This window comes from Sminthopsis crassicaudata, chromosome 2 (assembly GCF_048593235.1).
Source record: "Sminthopsis crassicaudata isolate SCR6 chromosome 2, ASM4859323v1, whole genome shotgun sequence".
In the NCBI taxonomy this organism is placed as follows: Eukaryota; Metazoa; Chordata; class Mammalia; order Dasyuromorphia; family Dasyuridae; genus Sminthopsis; species Sminthopsis crassicaudata.
The window spans coordinates 436528475-436553294 of NC_133618.1; the positions used below are offsets into that span (position 1 = coordinate 436528475).

The 24820-nt window shown below is 36.6% G+C and overlaps 2 protein-coding genes across 3 annotated transcripts in view; one reads left to right on the plus strand and one right to left on the minus strand.

The window, feature by feature from the left end:
• The window catches only part of MAPK9 (mitogen-activated protein kinase 9), a 69034-nt gene extending 53936 nt beyond the window's left edge, over positions 1–15098 (plus strand). For both annotated transcript variants that reach the window (XM_074292339.1, XM_074292338.1), the window contains exon 12: positions 14596–15098. In XM_074292339.1, the coding sequence (XP_074148440.1) occupies positions 14596–14687 (92 nt within the window). In that variant the 3' untranslated portion in view covers positions 14688–15098. The remainder of the gene's footprint in view (positions 1–14595) is intronic.
• A 5215-nt stretch (positions 15099–20313) lies between these two features.
• Positions 20314–23983, minus strand: SCGB3A1 (secretoglobin family 3A member 1). The gene is made up of 3 exons (XM_074292334.1): positions 23873–23983; positions 22631–22866; positions 20314–20494 (listed from the first exon to the last, which is right to left on the minus strand). The coding sequence occupies exons 1-3, from the start codon at positions 23925–23927 to the stop codon at positions 20471–20473; spliced, it is 315 nt and encodes a 104-aa protein (XP_074148435.1). The 5' UTR covers positions 23928–23983; the 3' UTR covers positions 20314–20470.
• Between the last annotated feature and the right edge of the window lie 837 nt (positions 23984–24820).

Here is a 24820-nt window from a genome sequence, read left to right on the forward strand (position 1 = left end):
TTCCAAATCTTTTTGTTTCAACTTTTCCCCTCCTTTCCCCACCCCTTCCCCCAGATGGCAGGTTGACCAATACATGTTAAATATGTTAAGAGTATAAGTTAAATACAATATATGTATACATGTCCAAACAGTTATTTTGCTGTACAAAAAGAATCGGACTTTGAAACAGTGTACAATTAGCCTGTGAAGGAAATTTAAAATGTAGGCAGACAAAAATATAGGGATTGGGAATTCTATGTAGTGGTCCATAGTCAACTCCCAGAGTTCTTTTGCTGTCTGTAGTTGGTTCCATTCATTACTGCTCTATTGGAACTGATTTGGTTCATCTCATTGTTGAAGAGGGCCACGTCCATCAGAATTGATCATCACAATGTTGGAGGGGATGTGGGAAAACTGGGACACTGATACATTGTTGGTGGAGTTGTGAAAGAATCCAGCCATTCTGGAGAGCAATTTGGAACTATGCCCAAAAAGTTGTCAAACTGTGCATACCCTTTGACCCAGCATTGCTGTTATTGGGATTATATCCCAAAGAAATACTAAAGAGTGGAAAGGGACCTGTATGTGCCAAAATGTTTGTGGCAGCTCTTTTTGTTGTAGCTAGAAACTGGAAGTTGAATGGATGTCCATCAATTGGAGAATGGTTGGGTAAATTGTGGTATATGAAGATTATGGAATATTATTGCTCTGTAAGAAATGACCAGCAGGAGGAATACAGAGAGGCTTGGAAAGACTTACATTAACTGATGCTGAGTGAAATGAGCAGAACCAGAAGATCACTGTACACTTCAACAACAATACTGTATGAGGATGTATTCTGATGGAAGTGGAAATCTTCAACATAAAGAAGATCCAACTCACTTCCAGTTGATCAATGATGGACAGAAATAACTACACCCAGAGAAGGAACACTGGGAAGCGAATGTAAATTGTTAGCACTACTGTCTATCTACCCAGGTTACTTATACCTTCGGAAGCTAATAATTAATGTGCAACAAGAAAATGGTATTTACACACATATATTGATTGTACCTAGGTTATACTGTAACACATATAAAATGTATGGGATTACCTGCCATCGGGGGGAGGGAGTGGAGGGAGGGAGGGGATAATTTGGAAAAATGAATAAAAAAAAATTGGACTTATGATTAAGATATGGAAACTCACTCCATCATGTAGATGCCAATTACCTGTAACTTAAAGTACTGCCTGGGTCATGGTTAAACAATTCATCCAGAATTATACAACTAGTAATGCCAGAGGTACAACTTTTGGACTCCTAAGTCAACATTAACAATAGCATTGGACTCCATGATTTACCTTTGGCAAGAAAATATATATATATATTCATCCACCAAACTAAATAGGAATAGTGCTTAAAATGACACAATGAAAAAAATCCACTTGTCTGGAATTCTTTTAAGAATTATTATTACTAATTATTAGTAATTATTACTAAAATTAAGTTTTAATAATAGTTATTACTAATAATATAGAATTATTGTTATATTATTATAACAATAGTAATAAATTAATAAACATTTACTTAGTACTTTAAAGTTTATAAAGCATTTTATATATTACTAAATTTAAATGCTAATATATTAAATACTTATACATATAATACTAATATTATAATAATCATTAATATTATTTATTATAATTATTGATGTATAATTAATTACAATAATTAACATGACTGATAATAATGGAATTTAATAGTTAATATACATGTAATACTAACATTAATACATGTTAAATTTAAATACAAAAAAAAAAAATTGATCATCACATAGTATTGTTGTTGCTGTATACAACGATCTCCTGGTCCTGCTCATTTCACTCAGCATCAGTTCATGTAAGTCTCTCCAGGCCTTTCTGAAATCATCCTGCTGGTCATTTGTTACAGAACAATAATATTCCATAATATTCATATACCACAATTTATTCAGCCATTCTCCAATTGATGGCATCCATATAGTTTCCAGTTTCTAGCCACTATAAAGAGGGCTGCCACAAACATTCTTGCACATACAGGTCCCTTTCCCTTCTTTAAAATCTCTGGGGAAATTTAACTCTTAATCTGCAAATTTCAGTAATCTTTTCACTTCCACAATACCTTCCTATAAGGTGTGGTGAAGAATAAATAAGAAATAAGGAAAAAAACAAAGAGAAAACAAAGAATGTACATTTTTCCCCAAGTACATGTGAAATGCACCAAAAAATAGCTTTCTGGGTTATATTAAAATTTTAGAAAAAAAACTGCAATTCAGGTGGAAAATAGAAGGATAATCAGAATGAGAGTAGAAATTAATTAAAATTGAAAATAATAAATGAAACCAAAACTTCTAAAATAATATTCAATTAAAATGAAAAGGATATTTTTATCCTAAAATTACCAAAATTAGGCAAGAAACATCAAAATGAGTACAAATAATTCAAGAAAAGTATCATAGCTTGCTAGAGTTCAAATAAAGATTTTTGTTCTAATCCCAATACTGACAGTGACCAAAGGCAGACCACTTCTTATCTGCAAAATGGCAGTGATGCTTCATGTAGGATCTATTTTATAGGATTGTTAGGAATTTCAAATGATTTCAAGCATGTGAGCTGTTTTGTACATTTCCAAAATGGTATATAAAATGGTTATTCAACAAATTTGAAAATTGAAAAGAAATGAGTATCTATGAAAATAATGCTCATTTCAAAAATAAGAAGTAGATAACTTGGATAGAACAATGCTAGAAGAATAAATCAAGCCATTAGTGAGTTTCTTGCAAAGAGACACCACAACCAGATTCACAAATTTCACTACTTTACCAAGCTTTTAAAGAATATGCATTTCCTATATTAGATTACATTTCTTAATATAGAGAAAAACATTTTTCCACCCAGTTTCTGTTATGAGATGTGATTTCAATCCTTAAATGTGACGAAATGCTGGGGAAAAATATAAGCTGTTAAAATAATAGCAAATAAGGGCAGCTAAGTGGTGCAGTGGATAGAGCACAAGCCCTGAAGTCAGGAGAACCCGAGTTCAAATGTGACCTCAGACATTTAACCTTTCCTAGCTGTGTGACCCTGGGCAACTCACTTAACCCCAGTTGCCTCAGCAAAAAATAATAATAATAATAACAAATTATCAAGTAGAGCACAGTAATATATAAACATTTGCTATCAACTAGGACTTAAATTTTGAATTAATGTATAGTGGACTCTTATAGAGTTAACATTGATAATAGAATGGACGCAGAGTCAAAGATGATGGAGTAACAGGAAATAGTTCAGCAAGCTCCCTCTTTCTGCTTCCTTACCCCTTCTTGCTCCCCCTCCCTCAAAATAAATTCCAAGCAGAACTAGAAAAAATCCTGATGGGAAAATCCAAAAAAAGTCACAGTGAGTCATTTGTCCAGCCCAGTTTGACATAGTGAAATAGATGTGTGGATCTTGGAGATAGTCTAGTCCAGAAGCATACTTCAGAGAGAGCACTTGGGCTCCCAGGGAGAAACTGAAACTGCGTAAGAGGAGGTCCCAGACTAGGGCACCATCAGAACCAAACAGTATGTCACCCTCAGAATAGATGCAAACCAGCAGCTTGGTCATCTTCTACCCAGTTCCCAGTCAAAGATGCAGGACAAACCGAGAAAGGGATCTACGCTTGGAACTAGCATTCTTGAGTAAGGAGGCCTTCATTTGTGTATTGAGAAAGGGGAAAGATCAGAAGCAAGCAGTACACTTCCAAAAACCATAAATGAAAACTGCTCAGATGTTAGAGCCTAAGTGCAGAGTGAAGTTAAAAGAATACATATCACCTCTTGAAAGAAGTCCCCAAAGGGGAAAAAAAAAGCCCCAGGAATATCATAGTCAAATTCCAGAGCTTCCACATCAAAGAAAAAAATAATTGCAAATATCCAAAATGGAGTTCAAGTACCAAGGAATGAGAGTCCAGATCACAAAAGACTAGGCATCTGCAATGAACTAGAAGAGATCTTGGAATATTTTATTCTTAAAAACAAAAAATAGAGGCAAAAAACCAAGAATAACTTACCTTCAAAGGGGAGTATACAGAAAGAAATGGACCATACATGAAACAGACTTTCAAGCATTCCTGATGAAAAGACCACAGACAAGTGGAACTCTGGAATACAAACACAAGAATCAAGAGAAATGTAGAAAGGTAAATTTATTTGAGCAATTAGAAGAAGTTTTATGATGATGCAATGCTAGCATTCTATTAGTGGAAGAATACAATATATATTCTTTCAGAACTTTTAATGTCTCCAAAGAGAACTGAGGTAGTTAAAAAGACAAGCCACTGGAGTAGATTGGTTATATTCTGAAATTTTTAAGAGGAAAAAAAAGAGAAGGCAGGATAAAAAACATTAATAATTATAGAAATGTAGAGTATACTATGTGCTAAGCACTTTACAAGTATTATTAAAACTTCACAACAACTCTGGGAGGTAGGTACTATTATTATCCCCAGTTTATTGCCACATAGGGTCACATAGATTTGTGCTCAACTCCAGGCCTGGTGCTCCAAATTATGTCCACTAAAATGTCCCTATCTGCAACAAAACAAGTTTTTGTGTTAGCAAAGAACTAGAAGCAAAATATATAGTTATTGGCTGGAAAATATGTGAATAAATTATAGTTGATAAATGTAATGGATTGCTACATTATAAGAAATATTGAATATTATTAATACAGAGAAGCATGGGAAGTGAAACAATGTAAAGTGACAATATAGTCAAAATTCCTAGGTTAATGAAAAAATACTTAAACACCCAGAAAGAATTCAAGGATCAAGGAGTCACAATCAAGATAATACAAGATTTATCAGTCACTGAAGAAGAGGAGAGTTTTGGAATATGGTGTTCCAGAAAGCAAAGGATCTAGACTTAAAACCAAAAATAAAAATACACACCCAGAAAAGATGAATTTAATCCTACAGAGAGAGGGAAAATGAACTTTTAGTGAAATAAAAGACTTTAAACCTTTCCTGATGAAAAAACCAAAGCTGAGTAAAAAATTTGACATACAAACACAGGAGTCAAAAACAGAAACAAAAACACAAAAAGATAAATATAAATGAGAAATCCTAAGGGATCAAACAAGATTAAACTGTTTTGCATTCCAATATAACCTCTCAGAACTTTATCATCACCAAGAGGGATGAAGGATGTTTAATTAGAAGTCCTGGGTACAACTCTTCACTGGGAGAAGGGAGGAATAAATGGGGAAACAGGGAATTATAGCATAAATGAGGTGCACAAGGAATGGCTTATATAATGAGAGTATGTGGGAAACCAGCAACACTTGAACATCACTCTCCCTTGAACTGGTTAAAGGAAGGTAAAATACATAGTTTTAGTAGCACAGTACAGTACAGTAGTTTAGTACAGAAATACATATTCCCTAATAAGGAAATAGGAAGGGATGGGATTGAGGAAAAAGGGGAAAAATAGATGAATGGTAGATTGTGAAGCATTAGAAAAGATTGTTAAAGAGAAGTATAGGGAAAAACTTACTTTTCCTATTTTTCTTCTAGCACTTTTATTTCCATTTTAACCTCTTTTGTAAATTCTTTGCCTCATCTTTTCCAGGAGTTCTGATTGGATGTATGCTGAAGAAGTGTTTTTCTTTGAAATTTTGCTTGTAAATGTTTTAGCTTCTAGATTTGTGTCTTGAGCAGCTCTGTTACCCTAACAACTCTTTAGGGTTGGATTATTTTTTTGCACTGTTCACTCATTCTTCCAACCTACTTCCTGATTCTTAACTTCAATATTGTGGCCAGACTGAGCACTATAGGGATGAATTTTGGGGTCCTTCTGCTGCTTTCTTGGGGCATTGAATGCTATGTTATTTCAGTATCTCAGCTGTAATAGGGTATGCTGAGGTACAAGTTTTCAGTATGGTATGATTGAGGACAAAGCCTAACCACATTACCTTCTTGAGTTTTGCTAATTCCTGATCTTGGTTTGGGTCTGCATCAAACTCCTATTGTCTTCCACCTAATTGGAAGTTCCAGTAGACTATTTCTGGACTCAGCCATTTCAACCAGCTGGAAAATTTTTTGTAGTTTAGAATGACAACAATGCAGATCCCATCTAGGATCCCCCCCTTGGTTCCCTCCTTTATGTCTTTCAACCCTTGAGAAAATGTGGATCGGTTAGGAATCTTCCATATGCCCCAAAATTACTTAACCCTGCACATTATCTACCACTTCCTCAGACTGAATGCTTTGTATCTACTATCTCTTGCTGGCTGTTAGAAAACAGTTAGAGATCTGATGTCTTCCACTTTTCCTTCATCCCAAATATTATAATCTCTACTCCTTCCATCTATTAGCTATTACTAAAACTTGCCCCCACCCTATTGCCCAGTGGCACAACCTCTTTGACCACCCTTTCCAAATGTGGCTGTACCTTCACTGGTTCATTGGTTGAAGAAGGAAAGTTGGAATTCTTTCTCTCCACTGCCACTTCCAGGGTCTCTCCCTATCTTCATCTCTCACTAACCTCTCCTCCCTTGAAGTTTGTGCTATTCATATCCAGTGAAAATCCTAGCAATTATTCTCTACAGACCTCCCAGGTCACTTTACTTTTTTTTTCATTGAGTTTGGTATATGACTCACAACTTTTCTCTACTCACCAATTCTTACCCTCATACTAGGGACTTCAGCATACATATTGACACTCTCGGAAAACCAAATCACTAAATTCTTCCACCCACTCATTTTCTATGGCCTACTTCTCCACTCCACCTCAATCACATACAAAGATGGTCATACCCTTAATCTTGTCATATCTACAAGTCACCAGCTTCATAAGAATTTCAAAATCCTTTTATTTGACCAAAAGCCATTGGCTTTTCACTTCTCCCTCTGCCTGCCCTTATAATAACCTATTCTTTGTCTGCACCATGACCTCCAAAACCTTGACCTCTCAATTCTCTCCCAGACCATCTCTCTTTCACTGACCACTTTTTTTCTTTTCCCCCACTTGACTTTTTGCTGAACCAATTCAACTCTATACATTCCTCTCCAGTCCCTAGCCCTTTATCACTTCACAGTCTATAATTTGCCAAGTCTCAGCCTTAGATCACTCCCACCATTTGATCCTAAACATGTGCTGCCAGAAGAAGAAGAAGAAGAAGAAGAAGAAGAAGAAGAAGAAGAAGAAGAAGAAGAAGAAGAAGAAGAAGAAGAAGAAGAAGAAGGATAAGAAGAAGAAGAAGAAGGAGAAGAAGAAGAAGAAGAAGGAGAAGAAGAAGAAGAAGAAGAAGAAGAGAAGGAGGAGAAGAAGAAGAAGGAAGAAGAAGAAGAAGAAGAAGAAGAAGAAGAAGAAGAAGAAGAAGAAGAAGAAGAAGAAGAAGAAGAAGAAGAAGAAGAAAAGGAGGAGAAGAAGAAAAGGAGGAGGAGGAGAACGAGGAGGAGAAGGAGGAGGAGGAGGAGGAGGAGGAGGAGGAGGAGGAGAAGAAGAAGAAGAAGAAGCTTGTCTTATATTTTACAAGAAAAAAATTTAGGCCATTTTCCATGAACTCCCTCTTCTTCTTGCTTCCCCATCTTCTATCACTAAATTGCTTTCTGCTGCTAACTCTTCCTTCACTTCTGCCTCCATGATGAAATAGTCTTACTTCTTATCAAGGTTAACCTAATTGCTCAAGTGATCTCATTCCACCTGGTCAAATTTTCCCTTTTGCCATTCCCATTCTATCATTTATTTTCAATCTCTCACTGTCTACTGGCTCACATCTCTTTACACCTGGATTACTACAATAGCTTGCTGATGAATTTGCCTGCTCCAAAGTGATTTTCCTAAAGTTCAGGTCCAACTATGTCCCTATCCTACTTAGTAAACTCCAATGGTTGCCTATTTCCTCAAGTATCAAATACAAAGGTTCTATTTGGTACTTCATAACCTCCTACCTTTACAGTCTTCCAGTGATACTGGCTCCTGACAAGACACTTGTGGCTGTTCCATGAACAAGTCACTTCATCATACAGCTCTGAGAATTACTTAAAATTCTATCTTCTTCAAGAAGTATTTCTCTACTTTTCTTAATTCTAATGCTTTCCCTCTTTTAATCACTTCTTATTTTTCCTGAATGTAACTTATTTGTAAATATTTGTTTGTTGTCGCCACCATTGAATGTGAGTTCCTTGAGAATAGGAACTGTTTTCTTGACTCTTTTTCTATCCCCAATTCTTGGCACAATGCTGGCACATAATAAATGCTTAATAAGTGTTGATTGATTAACAAATTAGCCCTTGTTCCACTTCAGCACTCAGAGCCACAGTTATTTTTAACTTCTGAAGTAGTTCAAATACACAACTTATAGTCCATGACCACTCCTTACACTGACATTAGTCCTTTGTTCTTCCTGGATCTCATTCAGAACTAGATGATGAATGATACATCTATGTTGGCACCTGTCCTCTCAGACTGCACAAGGCTGTGATGTCACAGAAGTCTATGACCTCTTCTTGCTCTTGGACACAGCCTCAATCTTCTTTTAATTCCTATGCACATAGTGTTCTCTTGCCCATATCCAGTTCCTAATGTCCATAGACTTCATTGTCTGTCTCTCTATGACAACAAAATGAGTTGTAATTTTTTGTCTTGGACTTTTCAATCAAAACTCTATCTTGTCCAGTGGAGGAGTATTGAGGAGAGCTAAGCTGTTTTTCCTTCATTCTGAAATTCTGGTTCCCAACCACACCTCCCCTAAACCATCCCTTATATTTTGACATGTTGTCTCCAAAAAATTAAAAATTAAATCAAATTAAGATTTTTAAGATTTTCCTTTCTTTCCTTTTTTATTGTTCCTATAATTTGTGTTTTAACTTTTAACTCTGTTTCTTATAATTAGGATTAGTTTCCAGTTAATTTTAATTCTTTCTCCGAAAGCTTTTATTGAATATAATTTTATTGAATTGTACTTGTAAATACTATATTTAATATTTCCATTTTTCTATACTTTGGGTATAGATTTTATGACTCAGTACAAGATTGATATTTATAAAGGTGCTATAGATGTCTGAGAATTGTGTAAAATCCTTTCTGTTGTCATTCAATATCCAGAGATCAGTCATTTCTGATGTTTCTAAAGTTCTATTCAGATCTTTAACTTATTTCTTGTTTTTCTTTTGGTTAGGGTTGTGTACCAAAAGGATACACTGAGGTTCCTCATTATTGTACTTTACTATTTCTTTCTTCAGTTTGATTAACTTTTCCCTTAAGCACTTAAGTGCATATATATTAAGTGTTAATATTGATTCATTATCTTATGTTTCTTTAAACATAATGTTTCCTGGCTTATTTCTTTTTTTGAGACTATTTTAATGTATATCTGAAACTGATTGCTACCCCTGCTTTTTTTTTTTAAAGTTTAGCAGAAGCATAATGTTCTCCTCTAACTCCTAATTTGAATTCTTGTGAATTTTTATATTTTTGACATTTTTTTATAAATGGATTCTATTTTCTAACCTATTCTGCATTCTTCTTTTGTTTTATGGGTTAGTTTATGGATTGAACATATTCCCATATGTTCAATGTTTATTCATTACTGCTTAATTGTGTATTTCTTTCTATTCTGTTTTCTTGTCTTTTTTCCTCTTTTCAACCATCTTTCCCCCTTTTTATAAATAAGAAAGCAATAAAAGAGAGGGAGTTTGGCTAGCACTTGTGATCTCTAAATGAAATGAGTTGTTTCTACTCTGTTACTCCTTTCATCTTCCACTTTCTCCCTAGCTAATTGCATGTTTTTCTTCTTTTTAATCCCTTGTTCATGCTTCCCTCCCACCTGCAACTGGAATTTGTTTTGCTTGTGACTATTATTTGCCTATTCTGACCTCCTTTACATCCATCTCTCTCCCTCCTTTCCTACTTCTCTTTTGATTTTAATGTATTTCTAAACTGATATATTTATGTGTGTATGTATTTGACCTTTTCTTTATGAAGTTGTATGTCCATTCCCACATTCCTTCCTTTATTTTTGAATACTCTTTATCTGTGATACTTCTATTATATGATAGTATTTTTTCCATCCTCCTTTCCTCCCTATGATCCATTGCATTTCAATCTTCTCCTAAGATATTCAAAAACAGAGCAACCTTAGTTATCTTTCTTTCTGATCTTTGAAAATATTAGCATTCTGGAAAGGAATTTATTTCTTGTCTCCTAGTTAATGTATTTTCAGTGCTCCTAAAGTGGTATGATCTGGGATAAAATCTGTTCACTACCAAGCTGGTTTAAGCTCTGAAGATTCCTGAGTTTTGTTCTATTAGTATGTCTTCGGGACTTCCCATAGACTGCTGCTAGAATCAGCTAATTACTATTAGCTCACTAGGAAATTCTGCAGATTCAGAATAATTAAACTGTTGGCTCTTTTTTGATCTGTGATTCCTCTATATTATGGGCTCAAATCTAGAACTGAATCACTGCTCTGCTTCTGGTATCAGAACCACATATCTATTGTTTGCTTCTGGAACTTGTTCCTTGCTCAGTACACAGCTATGCCCCACATTTGTGATCATCTTTCTCCTCCCTAGATCTGTGATCCAGAATTGGGTAATGGGTGATAAAACTGCCAGATGACAGTCAGTTTTGTACCCACTACTTGGTCAGGGATCCTCAGAGAAGTTTTTCTTCTCTGCTGCCCCATCTTTCAGTTAGTCTCTAAACATACTATAATATTCTCTCTGTCATATGCTTCTTGCCACACTCCAATCTGTGTCCTTGGATCTCTCTGTCTCCCTAAGCTACCCTGAGCTAGAAAAAAATAACTCACTGACTTTTTTCTTTTCTTTCTTGATCAAAATTCACTCTGGTGAATTTTCTATATCTTTGTCAAGGAAGAGTATTGGGCAAGCTAGGCTAACATGCTCCCTCTCTGCCATCTAGATTCTACCTCCCCTTATTAACATGTATATTTTCATCCCTTCTCCTCCTCATTTCATCATAGTCTCTTTCAAGTGATCTAATTTCTGTATTTTTCTGTATTCCTCTTAGCACCTGTTTCCAGTTCAGAAATATCAACTTAGTTCTGGACTTTTCATCAAGAATAAACTCTTCTCTCTTTTAAAGTTACAGTTTCCAAATCTTATAATATCCCAACTATAGCTTCTTGGTATTTGGGCTTTTTCTTTCTGAATGCTTAGGTATTTTTTTCCTTTGACTTGAAAGCATATTTTGACTATAATATTCATGGGGGGTTATTAAGGGTTTCTTTCAAAAGATAAGTGAAAGATTCTTCTATTTTCACTTTTCCTATTGAATTCTAATATATTCTAATAAAAAGTAGTTTAGGACTTTAAAAATATGATATACAAGCTTTTGTTTGGGTCATTATTTCAGATTGGGTTATTCTAATAATTCTTAGTTTATCTCTTCTAGACCTGTCTTGCATGTAATTCATTTGCGTGGTACAGTTACAATTTTGCCTGTTTTTCCAATCTCTCTGCTACCTCACTGAGTGCTCTTCTACTTAGTTAATTCTAATAATCTGGATATTTGATTGTTGGGCAAGACCGCCCATTGCCTGTTCTGAGATATTAAGAATCTTAACCATTTTTTCCTGCCTAGATATTCCATTTTGTATAACTTCTCCATAAAATGCTAGTTTTTCTGGCTGGGATGATATTTTCTCTAAGACACTAATTAGACTTCTTGTGAGGTTACTTTACTCTTTGAGGATTATATCTTTTACAAAGCATTTTTTAAAAAATATTTATTTATTTTAAAAATTTGGTTATTTAAAAAAATTTTAAGTTCTGAATTCTCTCCTTCCCTTCTGCCTCTCCTCCACTAGTTGAAAAGACAAGAATATCAATTAAACATGTGAAGTAATACAAAACATGTTTGTGAAGTCATTTCAGATATGTCCAACTCTTTAATACTCTACTTTCTAGATAGAGATATTGAAATGGTTTATCATTTCCTTCTCTATCTCATTTTATAGAAGAGGAAACTGAACTAAACAGGGTTAAGTAACTTGCTCAAGATCACATAGCTAGTAAGTATCTGAGATCAGATTTGAACTCAGAAAGATAAGTCTTCCTGACTCTAGGCCATTGCCTCTATCCACTATGCCACTTATTTACTACATATTTTCAAATTAGCAATATTGGGGGGGAAAGAGCACAAAAATAAAATGAAAATTAATCGGTATTAAGATTCCATCAGATCACTCTTGAAACATAGCATTTTTCATCATAATTCATCATAGTTTCCTTGCTTATTTCTTTTAATTAGTGCATTTTGCTTTTGCTTTGTCTGAGATCATGATTGCTATTCCTGCCTTTTTTTTTTAACCTCAGCTAAAGCATATTAGATTCTGTTCCAGCCTTTTATTTTTACTCTATGTGTGTCTTTCTATTTCATGTGTGTCCCTTTTAAACAACATATTGTTGGATTCTAGTTTCTAACTCATTCTGTTATAATTCACAGTTGTAATTACTGTTTAATTTCCCTTCATCTTATTTTTCCTTGTTTATTCTAAGGCCCATTTTGCCTTCCTTTAATCCTCCTCCCTTATATCATTCCTCTTCACATCCCCTGATCCTCCCCCCCCACACACACACACACACATCCCCTGTTGGGTAAGATATATTTCTGTTTCCAATTATGTGTGTATATGTCCGTGATGAGAATAGGTTCAAGTATTGCCCACCCCTTTTATTTTCCCCATCATTGTAAAAGTGCCTTTTCTATTCCCATTCTTCCTTTCTCTTCCCCCTTCTTCTCACATCCCAGTACACCTCTTTTTATCCCTTTAATTTTTAAAAATCATCCCATCATAGTTAATTCACATTTGTATCTTCTATCTAGGTATACTCCTTTTAACTATCTGAAATAATGATAAAATTCTTAGGAGGTACAAGTATCATCTTCCCATATAGGAATGTAAATAGTTTAATAATAGTAAGTCTTTTATGATTTCTCCTTCATATTTATCTTTTTTATACTTTTCTTGAGCTTTATATTTGAATGTCAGATTTTCTATTTAGCTCTGGTGTTTTTATCAGGAATTCTTTCAAATCCTCCACTTTGTTAAATATTCATGTTTTCCCCTGAAGAATTATATTCAGTTTTGATAAGTAGGTTATTCTTGGTTGTAATTCTAGTTCTTTTGCAAACTCTCTACTGCTTTAACATAAAGATTACTAAATATTGTGTGATCCTGCCTATGGCTTCACAATAATATTTGAGTGATTTCTTTGTAGCTACTTACAATATATTCTCATTGATTTGGGAGCACTAGACTTTCTGGGAGTTTTTATTTTTTTTTATCTCTTTCAGGATTTAATTTCAATTTTTTCTCTGGTTATAGATTATCAGAGCAATTTTCCTTGATAATTTCATGAAATTTAATTTCCAGGTTCTTTTTTTATCATGGATTTTAGGTAATCCATTAATTCTTAAATTATTTCTCCTCTGTCTGTTTTCCAGGTCAGTTGTTTTTCTGATGAGATCTTAAACATTTTCTTCTATTTTTCAATCTTTTCATTTTGTTTTGTTTTTTGACATCTTTCTGGAATCATTAGCTTTCATTTAACCAATTCTAATTTTTAAAGAATTATTTTTCAAAGAATTTTTGTCCCTCTTTTACTGTTTCACTAATTCTCTGTCTCTCTGTCTCTGTCTCTCTCTCTCTCTCTCTCTCTCTCTCTCTCTCTCTCTCTCTCTCTCTCTCTCTCTCTCTCTCTCTCTTCCCCCTCTCTTTTTTACTGAGGCAATTGGGGTTGTGACTTGCCCAGGGTCACACAGCTAGGAAGTGTTAAGTGTCAGAATCAGATTTGAACTCCGGGCTTCCTGACTTCAGGGCTGATGCTCTATCCACTGCACCACATAGCTGCTCCCAATTCTCTTTTTTAAGGTGCTATTTTCTTCAGAATTTTTTTTGCCTCTTTTGCCAGGCTAGTTACTCTCTTTTCATAATCTTCTTGCTTTACTCTCATTTCTTTTCCAATATTTTCTCTATCTCTCTTTTTAAAATTCTTTTTGGGCTCTTCCAAGTGTTCTTGTTGGGCTTGTGTCTTGTTCACATTTTTTTTTCGTTAGGAGCTTAGATTGCAGTGATTTTGATATTGCCATTTTTTAAATTTGTATCTTACTCTTTCTTGTCACCATAGTAGCTTTTAATGGTCATGCTTTTTTCATTGTGTGTGTGTGTGTTTTTTCCCCCCTGAGGCTGGGGTTAAGTGACTTGCCCAGGGTCACACAGCTAGAAAGTGTTAAGTGTCTGAGACCAGATTTGAACTCGGGTCCTCCTGAATTCAAGGCTGGTGTTCTAACCACTGCGCCACCTAGCTGCCCCGGTTTTTTCATTGTTTGATCATTTTTCTTAATTTTTAACTTTATGTTAAAGTTGGACTCTGATCCCAGGTGGAGAGGACAGTTTTCCAAGCTTCAGGGTTGTTTTTTTGTTTTGTTTTGTTTTGTTTGTTGTTGTTGATGTTTGTTTGTTTGTGTGCTGCTGTTTTCAGAGTTAATTCTGGGTTTCTCTAAGTTTTCAGTGTTTCCATGGTGGTATGATTCAAGGAGAGATGTAATCATTGCTCTCTTGGCCTGTGCTCTGGTTTTTTCTCAGGAAGGGACTTTGCTACACTACAGCCACAAGTGCTAATGCTTCTTTCTGCCTGGAAACTTGCAAATGACCACAAGCATTCTTCTCTGTCCTGAAACTGTGACCAGGGCTCCTGCTTCCATGCAGCCACAAGCATGTACTGCTCCCCTTTATTCTGGAACCACAACCTGGAAATTTGGATAAACAATGCAACAGAGTCCTGCATCTGTACCAGCAAAAGGTCCCCTGTAATCTCTTTCTATTTATCTGACTCTCTTACCATTTTTGGGCTGAGAGCTCCTAAAGCTTCTGCTACCACTGACACTGCTTCCAAGAACTGCTGCTGTGTGTGCTCTGGGCTTACCCCTACCCGGGTTAACAGACTCCTAACAACCTTCTAAGTTATCTTGGGATGGAACCTTTTTTGAGATCTGCCACTCCAGAATTCAATTTGAGCTGTTATTTTGAAATTATTTTAAAAGGGATGTTCACTCCCATGATCCCCCAATAAAGTGTTTTTAATAATAGTACTTGATGTTTTCTTTCATCTACTCATATTATTAGCCTCAGGATCTGGGTTAGGACTTTCCTATGTGTCGGATATTTTTGCAGAACCTTTTCTTTTTCTTTTGTGGTATTTTTTTTTTTTTTACTATAAGGGATCTCTCTATGGGAGAGAGTGAAAGAAGAGATATGTTGCAAGTGGGTGTTATAAAAACAAAAACTATCTCAGAAAATTTATTTTTTAAAAAAATTATTTAAAAATATATTTCTCCAATTAATATTTCTTTAAAGAATGTTTTACAATTGTATTAATATAATTCCTGTGTACTTACTGATAGCTGGATTTCCAGATATTTCATATATTCTTTACTTTAAATGGAATTTCTTTTTTTATCTCCTTCTGCTGGGTTTTTGTCAGCTTGGTGGTATAGAGAAAAGGGTGCCAGGCCTGGAGTCAGAAAGATTCATTTTCCTGAGTCCAAATATGCCCTCAGACATTTATTACTTTTGTAAACTTAGCCAGATTACTTAACCCTTTTGCCTCAGTTTCCTCAATTGTAAAATGGGCTAGAGAAAGAATATTCCAGTATCTTTTCCTAGAAAATCCCAAATAGGGTTACAAAAATTTGAATATGACTAAAATGACTGAACAAGAATAATTGCTAGGTTTATTTGGTAATATACAGAAAGCCTGATGGGTCCTGTAGATTGATTTTATATTCTACTACCTTAATGATTATTAATTATTTCAACTAATTTTAAAGAAAACAGCTTTGTTTTTTCTTTGTTAAAGTTTATTCATTCAGTTTCTTCTTGTCTTATTGTTCTAGCTAGCAATTCTAGAATGCTATCAAATAAAAGTTATTTCGATCTTGATCCTTTAGAAATGCTCTAAAGTTTATCAATTATAGTTAATGCTAACTCTTAGTTTTAGATAGGTACTGTTCATCATATAAAAGAATGAAATTTTTGGTTCCTTTGTTGCTTTAATGTTCTAAAAATAAATGGATATTTTATTTTCTCAAATGAACTCATATAAATGAAGTGAGCAGAACCAAAAGAACATTGTACATAGTAATAGCAATATTGGATAATGATCAACTGTGAATGACTTAGCTATTCTCAGCAATGCAATGATCCAAGACAATTCTGAAGGACATACAATTAAAAATGCTGTCTATCTCCAGAGAGAGAACTGATGGAGTCTGAATGTAGATCAGAGAATACTTTTTTTAAACTTCATTTTTCTTGGTTTTTTAAAATTTTCTTTTTGCCATAAGTTTATTTTCACAACATGATTAAGGTAAAACTGTGTTTTGCCTGATTGCACATGTATATCAAATTTCTTACTTTCTTAATAAGGGGAAAGGGAAGAAAGAAATAATTTAGAACTCAAAATTTTTAAATAAATGATAAAAATTATTTTTATATGTAATTAGGGGAAAATAAAATATTAAATACTTGAGAAAATATTGATTGATTCTGGAGTCAGATCTGTGGTTTAGAAAAATTGTCTTGGCTGCTGAGTGGAACGTGGATTGGTTTTGAGAGAGATGTGAGACAGCAAGAGCAATTTGAAAGCTATTGCAATAATCCAGATAATAAAGAATGAGAGACTGAACTAGGGTCATGGCAAAAGGAGTAAAAAGAAGGAGGTGGCAATATTTAAGATACTGTGAGGACACAAACAGCAAGTTTGGCAATAACTGGAAATAACTTGGGAATAACTGGGAAGATGGCAATGTTCTCATTTCAGAAGAGGGTTAGATTTTAGGTAAAATATAATAAGTGAGTTCTGTTTTGAGCATGTTGAGTTTTAAGTGCCTACAGGACATCTAGTTAGATATTAGGAGAAAGATGCAGTCTGGATATATAGATCTAGGAATCGTTAGAGATTGTTATTTGAACCTGCTAGTAATATTCCTCCAGTGGTTTGTGCTTTGCCTTCTCAGAAGATGCAGATGATATAAAGACTCATAGCAAGTTTGTCTCTTGAATGAGATGTTGGTTGAAAGAGATCTAACACCTCAGAAAGGCAGAAGCTTGCTTTGTATCAGACCTGAGTTTACAAAAAAAGAGCTCCAGTGGGGATAGTGTTCTCTGTGAAATCCTGATATCTCAAGGAATACCAGGAGAGCAGATTAATGCAGAGCCACTCCATACCAAGTAGTTGAAAAACTGGGCAAGCTGCCAATCTTCAAAACAGCCTCATAAAAGAATCGGGACCTTGCAAAGACTGGACAATGCAATCCCCTACTACCTACTTACTGTTATTCACACACTGTACTCCATCTCCCATCTCTGCATTTGCACTGTCTGCCTTCCAAGCCTGGAATACTCTGCTTTCCAACCTCTGCCTCTTAGTTTCCCTGGCTTCTTTCAAAATCCAGTTCAACTTTTGCCTTCTACATAAGACAGTTCCCAGTCTTATAGTCCCCCACCCTTGCAAGCTATTAGAATCTTCCCCTTTCAGATTACCTTCTATTTACTCTGTATGTAACTTGTAAGTATCTAGTTATTTATATATTACCTTTCACATGAGAATATTACGTTCCTCAAGGATGGAAACTGTTTGGCCTTTCTTTGGATCCCCAGCACTGAAGATAGTTCCTGACACATAGTAGGTACTCAGTTAATGTTTCTTGACTGACATAACTGAGTTGGCCAGACTCTCTGAGCATCCAGAAAGAAAAAAAGTAACAGATCACCAGATAGCCAAACTCCAAGAAGCAACCTTTCATTAAACTAGACTGCAGAAATAGGTGACTGCATCTGCAGGGATCTAGAATGTGATCTGCAATAAGACAAAATTGCCTTTTGGCACTTTCTGAAGTAGAAATTCAACTGAAAGAAACTCAGCTTGAAGAAGACCTCCGTCCAGACAGGAAGGAAAAGTTGAATCTAGAAGTCCCTGTCCCTTTCCTTGCCTAATATTTAGTTCTGAAGGCTCAAGGAAACAGAAGCCATGAATCAGGTTTGGCTCACTGGGGGATAGAAGCATTGGAGCAGACCTGCACTATTTTGAAGCTGAAGATTAGGAATTCAGGCCAATGGATCTGGTGATCCTTAAGGACTATAATTTGACAGCAGGTCACCAACAGAGTCCCGAGACTGGATACCTTCAAATGTGAAAGCAGGATCCTAAGCCCACCTATTTAGTTGTGCTTCTAGAAAGATAACATCACTACAAAAGACTGTTGGTGGACTAGCTATTGCTAATATGGAGAAACTATAATGAAAGGGGTTCTCATGGGAAATAATGCTCCCCCTGAGTCAGACAGTGGAAAGCACCTGCTCACCGTATTCCTAGAAACATTCCGATCATTACTTGGTCACTTTCTTATTAATTACACATTCTTCACTTTCTTAAATTGGCACTTCCCTCTCTAACCACTGCACTATTCTACTACTCTTCCCATTCATCCTTCAGCTCTATACCAACAGCTTTTCTCTGGTAGTCTCTGGGCCAGTAGAGTTTAGACTGGGGTGATGAGGAAACAAATGACTCTTGTACTATCTGGTGTTTTCTGTTTGCCAACATCAAGGTGGTCTCTGGGCAGAGCTAAAAAACCTGAAGACCCCTCTAGTAAAGATGGCTGCAAAGCAGCTGAAATTCAGGATACAACCAGTAGATGATCATAGAGAAAGCCCTTGAATTTAGATCAGCCAATGCAGAATTCACAGAACTCACAGCCAGATTTCAGTCTACCTCTTTCCACCTAATCACATCAGAGATCGATTAAGGACACAGCAGCAGAAACATAAAAGAGCTCCAGACTAAGGTGAAGGATTGCATTTGGGATGCAGTCTTAATATTAGAAGATGCTATGCATGGAATCCTAGACAAGGGTGTGATAATTCACAGGAAAATATAGTTCTCTATATTTGGAGAAGTAGAATTTATGTGCAATTTATTTTATTTTGTTATTTAGACATTTTGTTTGAATGAACATATCATCTGGTTAATTTTGTAAAGTAAGCATTGTTAGGAGCTCATTGGTTATGGTTTTGAGAAGATAATAGCCCAAAATATTCTTTGAACTTGGGTAGCTTTTCATGGGACCTGAAGCAGGGCAAGTCTGGGCTGCACTAGGAATTTTTGTGACTAAGGCAAATTCATTTTGGGGTACAACACAGAAAAATCTACTTCAGCTATGTTCATGCCCATCTCCGAGTCCAATCCGCTCCTGAGGCATAGTTCTAAACTCGACAGCCTTCTGGAGAAGGCAAGAAATATGGACTCTATGTGGATCCCATGGCCTGAGACTGACGAATGGGATGGTAGGTCGGAGAATTGTTGAGAGAGAAAATGTTTATCCTCTAGATGTCAGTAACCTGTGGCAAAGATCTCTGCTTGTTCCACACTGGTTATGTGGTCATCATGTATGAAATTACTATGTGTACACTTAACCTTGAAAACCCCAGCATGCAGAAACATAAGGAGGATTAAGCAGATAGCTGAAATTATCTGAAATCAAAGTGAAATATTGGTGCAAACTATAATCTGCCTTCTGTAAGGAAACAACTGCTGCATAACACTCAGAAAGTATTTCAGTGTGCCTGGATATGAAGAAACATGGCTGTTAGGTAGAATCCTTTGCACAGTTATCAAAAGAATTTTATTAAACTGTATGACTCTTCTACTCAATAAATTCCAATGACTTCCTATTATCACTAGGAACAGATATAAACTCCTCTTTTTAGCATTTAGTCCTGCACAGGGTTGGCCCAACCTCCTTTCCAGCATTATTATATATTATTCACCTTATAAAGGTCCCAGCACATGAACATTCTCTATTTCCTACCTCTTTGCCTTTCTACTGGCTGACCCCATGCATGGAATTCATTGCCTCTTCCCCTCTGCTTCTTAAAATCCCTAGTGTCCCTCAAGACCAAGTTTAAGCACTACCTTCTATATATGGCCTTTGGGATCCTGATCTCCTCCACCTCAGTTGCAACTGTTTTTCTCCATGACAAATCACTTGGTATGTGTTATATATATCTTTTGTGTGTTGTTCCCCATAAACTCCTTGAAGGCAAAGACTGTTTTGCTTTTGTCTTTGTGTTCTTAGTACTTAATCTAGAGCCAGAACATAATAAGAACTTAATAAATCTTTGATTCATTTATTGATTAATTGAATTGACTCCATTCAATGCTCTATGCACAATTCTTACACCTGATATATCATGGGCAATCCCAATCTAGTGTTCAGCCAATCAAAGGATAGATACTATCTATCTGCTTTGAAATCAGTTTATTAAATTTATTACAATAAATGAAAGGAATTCAAGGCTCATCCATGAGAGGTTTCCATAATGCTCTAGAGGTTGGTAAAATGCCCACTAGACCTCACATCTGGGCTTCCTTTTGCTTGTTGTCCAATCCAACTGCATCTCAACCAAAATATGTCAGGACCCCCTGAAAGACAAAAAGGACAGTAAGTTCAAAGAGCAAATCTCTCTCTGAAAAACCACTAGAAGGAACCATGTTTACATGAATGAATAAACAAATAAAAAACATATATGAAGCACTTACTGTGTTCCAGACATTATGATAATAATTATGATAAGGAAGGAGAGGAAGAGAGAGAAGGAGAGGGGAAAAGAGGGGGGAAATGGAGGGAGGGGACCGAGGGAGGGAGGGAAAGGGAGAGAGAGGGACAATAATTAGGAGTTATTTTGCCCAACTTTATGTCAATAAATTTGATAACCTAAATGAAATGGAGGAATACCCACAAAAATATAGATTGCCCAGATTAACAGAAAAAGAAATAAACTACTTAAACAGTCCTATTTTAGAAAAAGAAATAGAACAAACGAGAGAGAGATAGAGAGAGAGAGAGAGAGAGAGAGAGAGAGAGAGAGAGAAGAGAGAGAGAGAGAGAGAGAGAGAGAGAGAGAGAGAGAGAGAGAGAGAGAGAGAGAGAGCGAGCACGAGAGAGGCAGGCAGCAAAAATATGGGAATGGTAGCCAGAGAGAGTAAGATCATGGAATCTCCAAATGGTGAGCACATCAGAGACTATCTAATTCAATCCATGCTAGAATAGGAGCCTATTCTAAAGCACACGGCCAGTCTCGGCTTGAAGCTTACCAGTTATGGAAAACTATACTTCACAGAGTAGGGAGAAAGGAAGGTTAAATGAAAGGGGAAAAGCATATATTTAGCTAGGCACTGGGCTAAATAGGGATGTGGGGGATTGGGGTTTTTTCCAAATATTATTTTATTTGATTTTTACAACACCCATGAGAGATTGGTGCTGTCATATTGTTCCCAATTTGCAGTTGAGAAAACTGAGGCAAAGGGAATAAGTGACTTGCCCAGGGTCACACAACTAGCAAATTCCAAACCTGGATTTGAACTCAGGACAGCTTAATTCCAAGCCCAGCACTTTCTTCACTGTGCTCCTAGTGGCTCATTGTACTTTTAAACATATCTAGTTATTAAGAAGTTTTTCCTTGTAACAACTTGAAATCCTTTCTCTTCAGTTTTTACTTATTGCTCCAAATTCTGGCTTCTTGGGTTAAGCAGAATAAGTCCAATTCTTCTTTTACATGGTAGCCTTTCAAGATATTTTTTATTGAGTCATTTTTCAGTCGTGTACGACTCTTCATGACTCCATTTAAGGTTTTCTTGGCAAAGATATTAAAGTAGTTTACAATTTCCTTCTCTGGCTCATTTTACAGATGGGGAAGCTGAAGTAAACAATGTTAAGTGATTTTCCCAGGGTCCCACAACTAGTAAGTGCCTGAGACTGAATTTGAACTCAGGAAGATGAGCCTTTCTAACTCCAGTCCCAGCACTCTGTGCACTGTGGCAGCACTGAGCCAGGATCTTGCTGTTATATTTTCATAAGACCTTTCTTTTTCAGGCTAAACATCCCCACTTCCTTCTATTGATCCCCATATGGTGATGGACCGGGGTAGGATGGAAAAGGGAGGGAAATGGGATGGAATGGACAAGGATGGGACAGAGTAGAAAGGAACCATAGAATACAGTCACATGGAGGGCAAGAACTGTTTTCATTTTGTCTTTCTATCTCCGGGGTCTAGTGCAACACCCTACACATGGTGAATGCTTAATGAACACCTGTTGGATTAGATTAGAAGGGAAGGAAAGAGAAGATGAGAATAAGCTTTAAGTCTGACATTTTTCTCATCTTAGCTTTCCAGTGAAGGCTAGGCAAAGACTGTTATCTGGTCATAATAGAGAAAGTAAACATAAACTCTAGAAACTGACAATCACAAAATCAAAATCTAACTGATAGCATAGGGATGCTTTAACTAGTCCTTGCCTCTATTTCCCCATCTATATAATGGACACAGTGGAGACTGATGCTCCCTTCTAGTTATAGAACTTCTGCTCTTTAAAGCTCTTGAAAAGCTATCTACACCTGCAAAGGGAGATACAAGCTATAAATTATCTTGATAATTCAGTCAAAAGCCCCAATAGAAGTGTGACTTGGCCCAGAATCAGGGGCAATCGTGATTAGACAAGTGGGCCTCAGATTCTCTCCTGTAGTGAAAACACTACAAATACCCAGAGTATGATTCTTACCAGCAAGCTCTTCACTGCTTCCACAGACTCAGATCCCAGTTCCTCCACACACTTTTTGGATCCTTCCACCAGGTGGTCCACAGGAATCCCCAGACCTCTCAAGATTAACTTGAGCAGGCTAAAGTTGCTAAAGAGAGGGTTAGGTATTGACTCCATTACAGGCTTGGCGATAGACTTCTGGATCTCATCAGAAGGGATGTGGGGTTTGGGTAGATAGTCCTGCAATGAGGCAAAAGCTGCAAAACATAAAACCACATTATGACCTGGTGGACATCCTGATAAATATGATTGTGATAGTGTTTAAGTTATAATGATGTATATTATATTCATGTGTGTGTGACGTGTGTGTTACAATAGGCAATGTGTAGTATGATGTTTGTTACAATAATGTAGACGTGGTTGAGGTTTATTGCAATGGACAGAGAATTGAATTGGTTAACTTTGGGGATGAATCGGTTAACTTTGCTTCACTAATTTTATTCTCTGTTATGAGAAGAGGCTCTCTGAAGAGAATAAGGAAAAAGAGCATATAACTGGAAACGTTATTGAGCTGTTTCACTTGTGTCCAACTTTGTGTGACCCCATTTGGGGTTTTCTTGGCAAAGATATTAAAGTGGTCACACAAGTAGAAGGTATCTGAGGTCAGATTTCAACTTGGGAAGATGAATCTCCCTGATTGCATTGTAGGTGATATCAAAACAAAAACTATCAACAGATATTTTAAAATAAAAGAATTTATGAAACCAGAAGAGAGCTAGTATATCTCCTCATCACCATTCCCCTCTCCTTTAAATCTCTAGCCCTCTAGTTTCCAATAGTTAGAAGATTAAAAAAAAATCACCAATATCTCTGGGGCTGAATTAATTCTCTGACTTGTCCATTTGCTTAAAGCAATGTCAGGGATTTGCTAGGACTAAAATCTGTTGTTATTTCCTATAAGTAAGTTTGAAGCCTTTTCTAGACTTCCATACTGCCACTGTTAGGGAGTGGATATATAAGTGATGGTGCTGGAATAACGCCTCTACTGCCTTTTGACAAGGAAGACCCTCACAAGTTTCCCCAGAAAGTCAATGAGGAGACAAGCTTTGGAAACAGAGGACCCAGATTCAAATCCGCTCTCTTAAGTCCCTTTGACTTAGTGCTTCCTTCAGCTTTGGAACTAGACGGGTCCTGAGGTCCTTTTTAATACTAGAGCCAGAATCCTATGACCCTCGTCCCAATCAAATTCAAAAAGCGACTTACCTGAGTCACTACATAGAGCCAAGGCCGCCATCAGAAAGACCACAGTCAGCTTCATACTGGAGAGAATTGTGGGCTGGGTTCAGTCTGCAATACTCTCTCGAGTCTCTGCTGGGCTCTTGTGGTGCTCCTCAGATATATAGAGAGCCCCTTGCCTTCCCACAAGGAAGACCTGGACCACATTCTAAATGGGTCAGGACCCAGCTGTTTGCTCAGCCATTAAGTAGATGGAAAAGGCCACTTTCCCATAATCTCTGGGGAGCGAGGCGGGGCTCAGAGCCTCAGGGCCTCAGACACTACTTAGGGAACAGGGCTATGTCTTCCTCTTGGCAGCCCTTCCAGAAAATTGGAGAATTTGCTCTTTCAAAAGGAAAGGGAATAAAAGAAAAGAATGGCAAGGAGTTTCCTGTTCCCACCCCATGTCTTCTAAGCCTGACGCATTCATACTAAAGGATCTGTTTAAGGAAGAAACCTATGTCTGAAGAATCCTCAAATTTATGAGGTTCAATTAGTGACAGAGATGACCCAGAGGCAAACAGTGAGGACCTGCCTCAGGGAGAATGCAAATTCAAAACCTGGACTGGAGACATTGAGTCCTAAATTCCCCAGTGAGTCACAAACTAGCAAGAGATGAGCTCTCTCCTCGAGGGGATCGTACCTGGAGCACTATGTCCACTGAAGAGCTGGTATGTTTGACCCAGGGAAGACTAAACTTCAAGTGTTTGAAGGACCGCCACAGAGAAGAGGCTTTAGACTCTACTGTCTGTCATTCCAGAGTGTAATCAAGAGGCAAAACTTGTAAGAAGGCAGATTTCAGTTCAAAGAACCACTATTTGAGAACCCAGCTAGAACAGTGTGTGACAAGAAGTCATCCAGATTCTGGCTGAAGGAGGAAGGAGTACCCCCCCCCCCCCATAGTAAGTAACCTGCTCCACTTCTGTAGAGGTGTGT

Coding starts and splice junctions, on each gene's coding strand:
- SCGB3A1 (XM_074292334.1), bottom strand. CDS start 23,927: ATGAAGCTGACTGTGGTCTTTCTGATGGCGGCCTTGGCTCTATGTAGT. Junction 22,867..23,872: donor GGCTCTATGTAGTGACTCAG/GTAAGTCGCTTT, acceptor TATGTTTTGCAG/CTTTTGCCTCATTGCAGGAC. Junction 20,495..22,630: donor AAGCAGTGAAGAGCTTGCTG/GTAAGAATCATA, acceptor TTTGTCTTTCAG/GGGGTCCTGACATATTTTGG.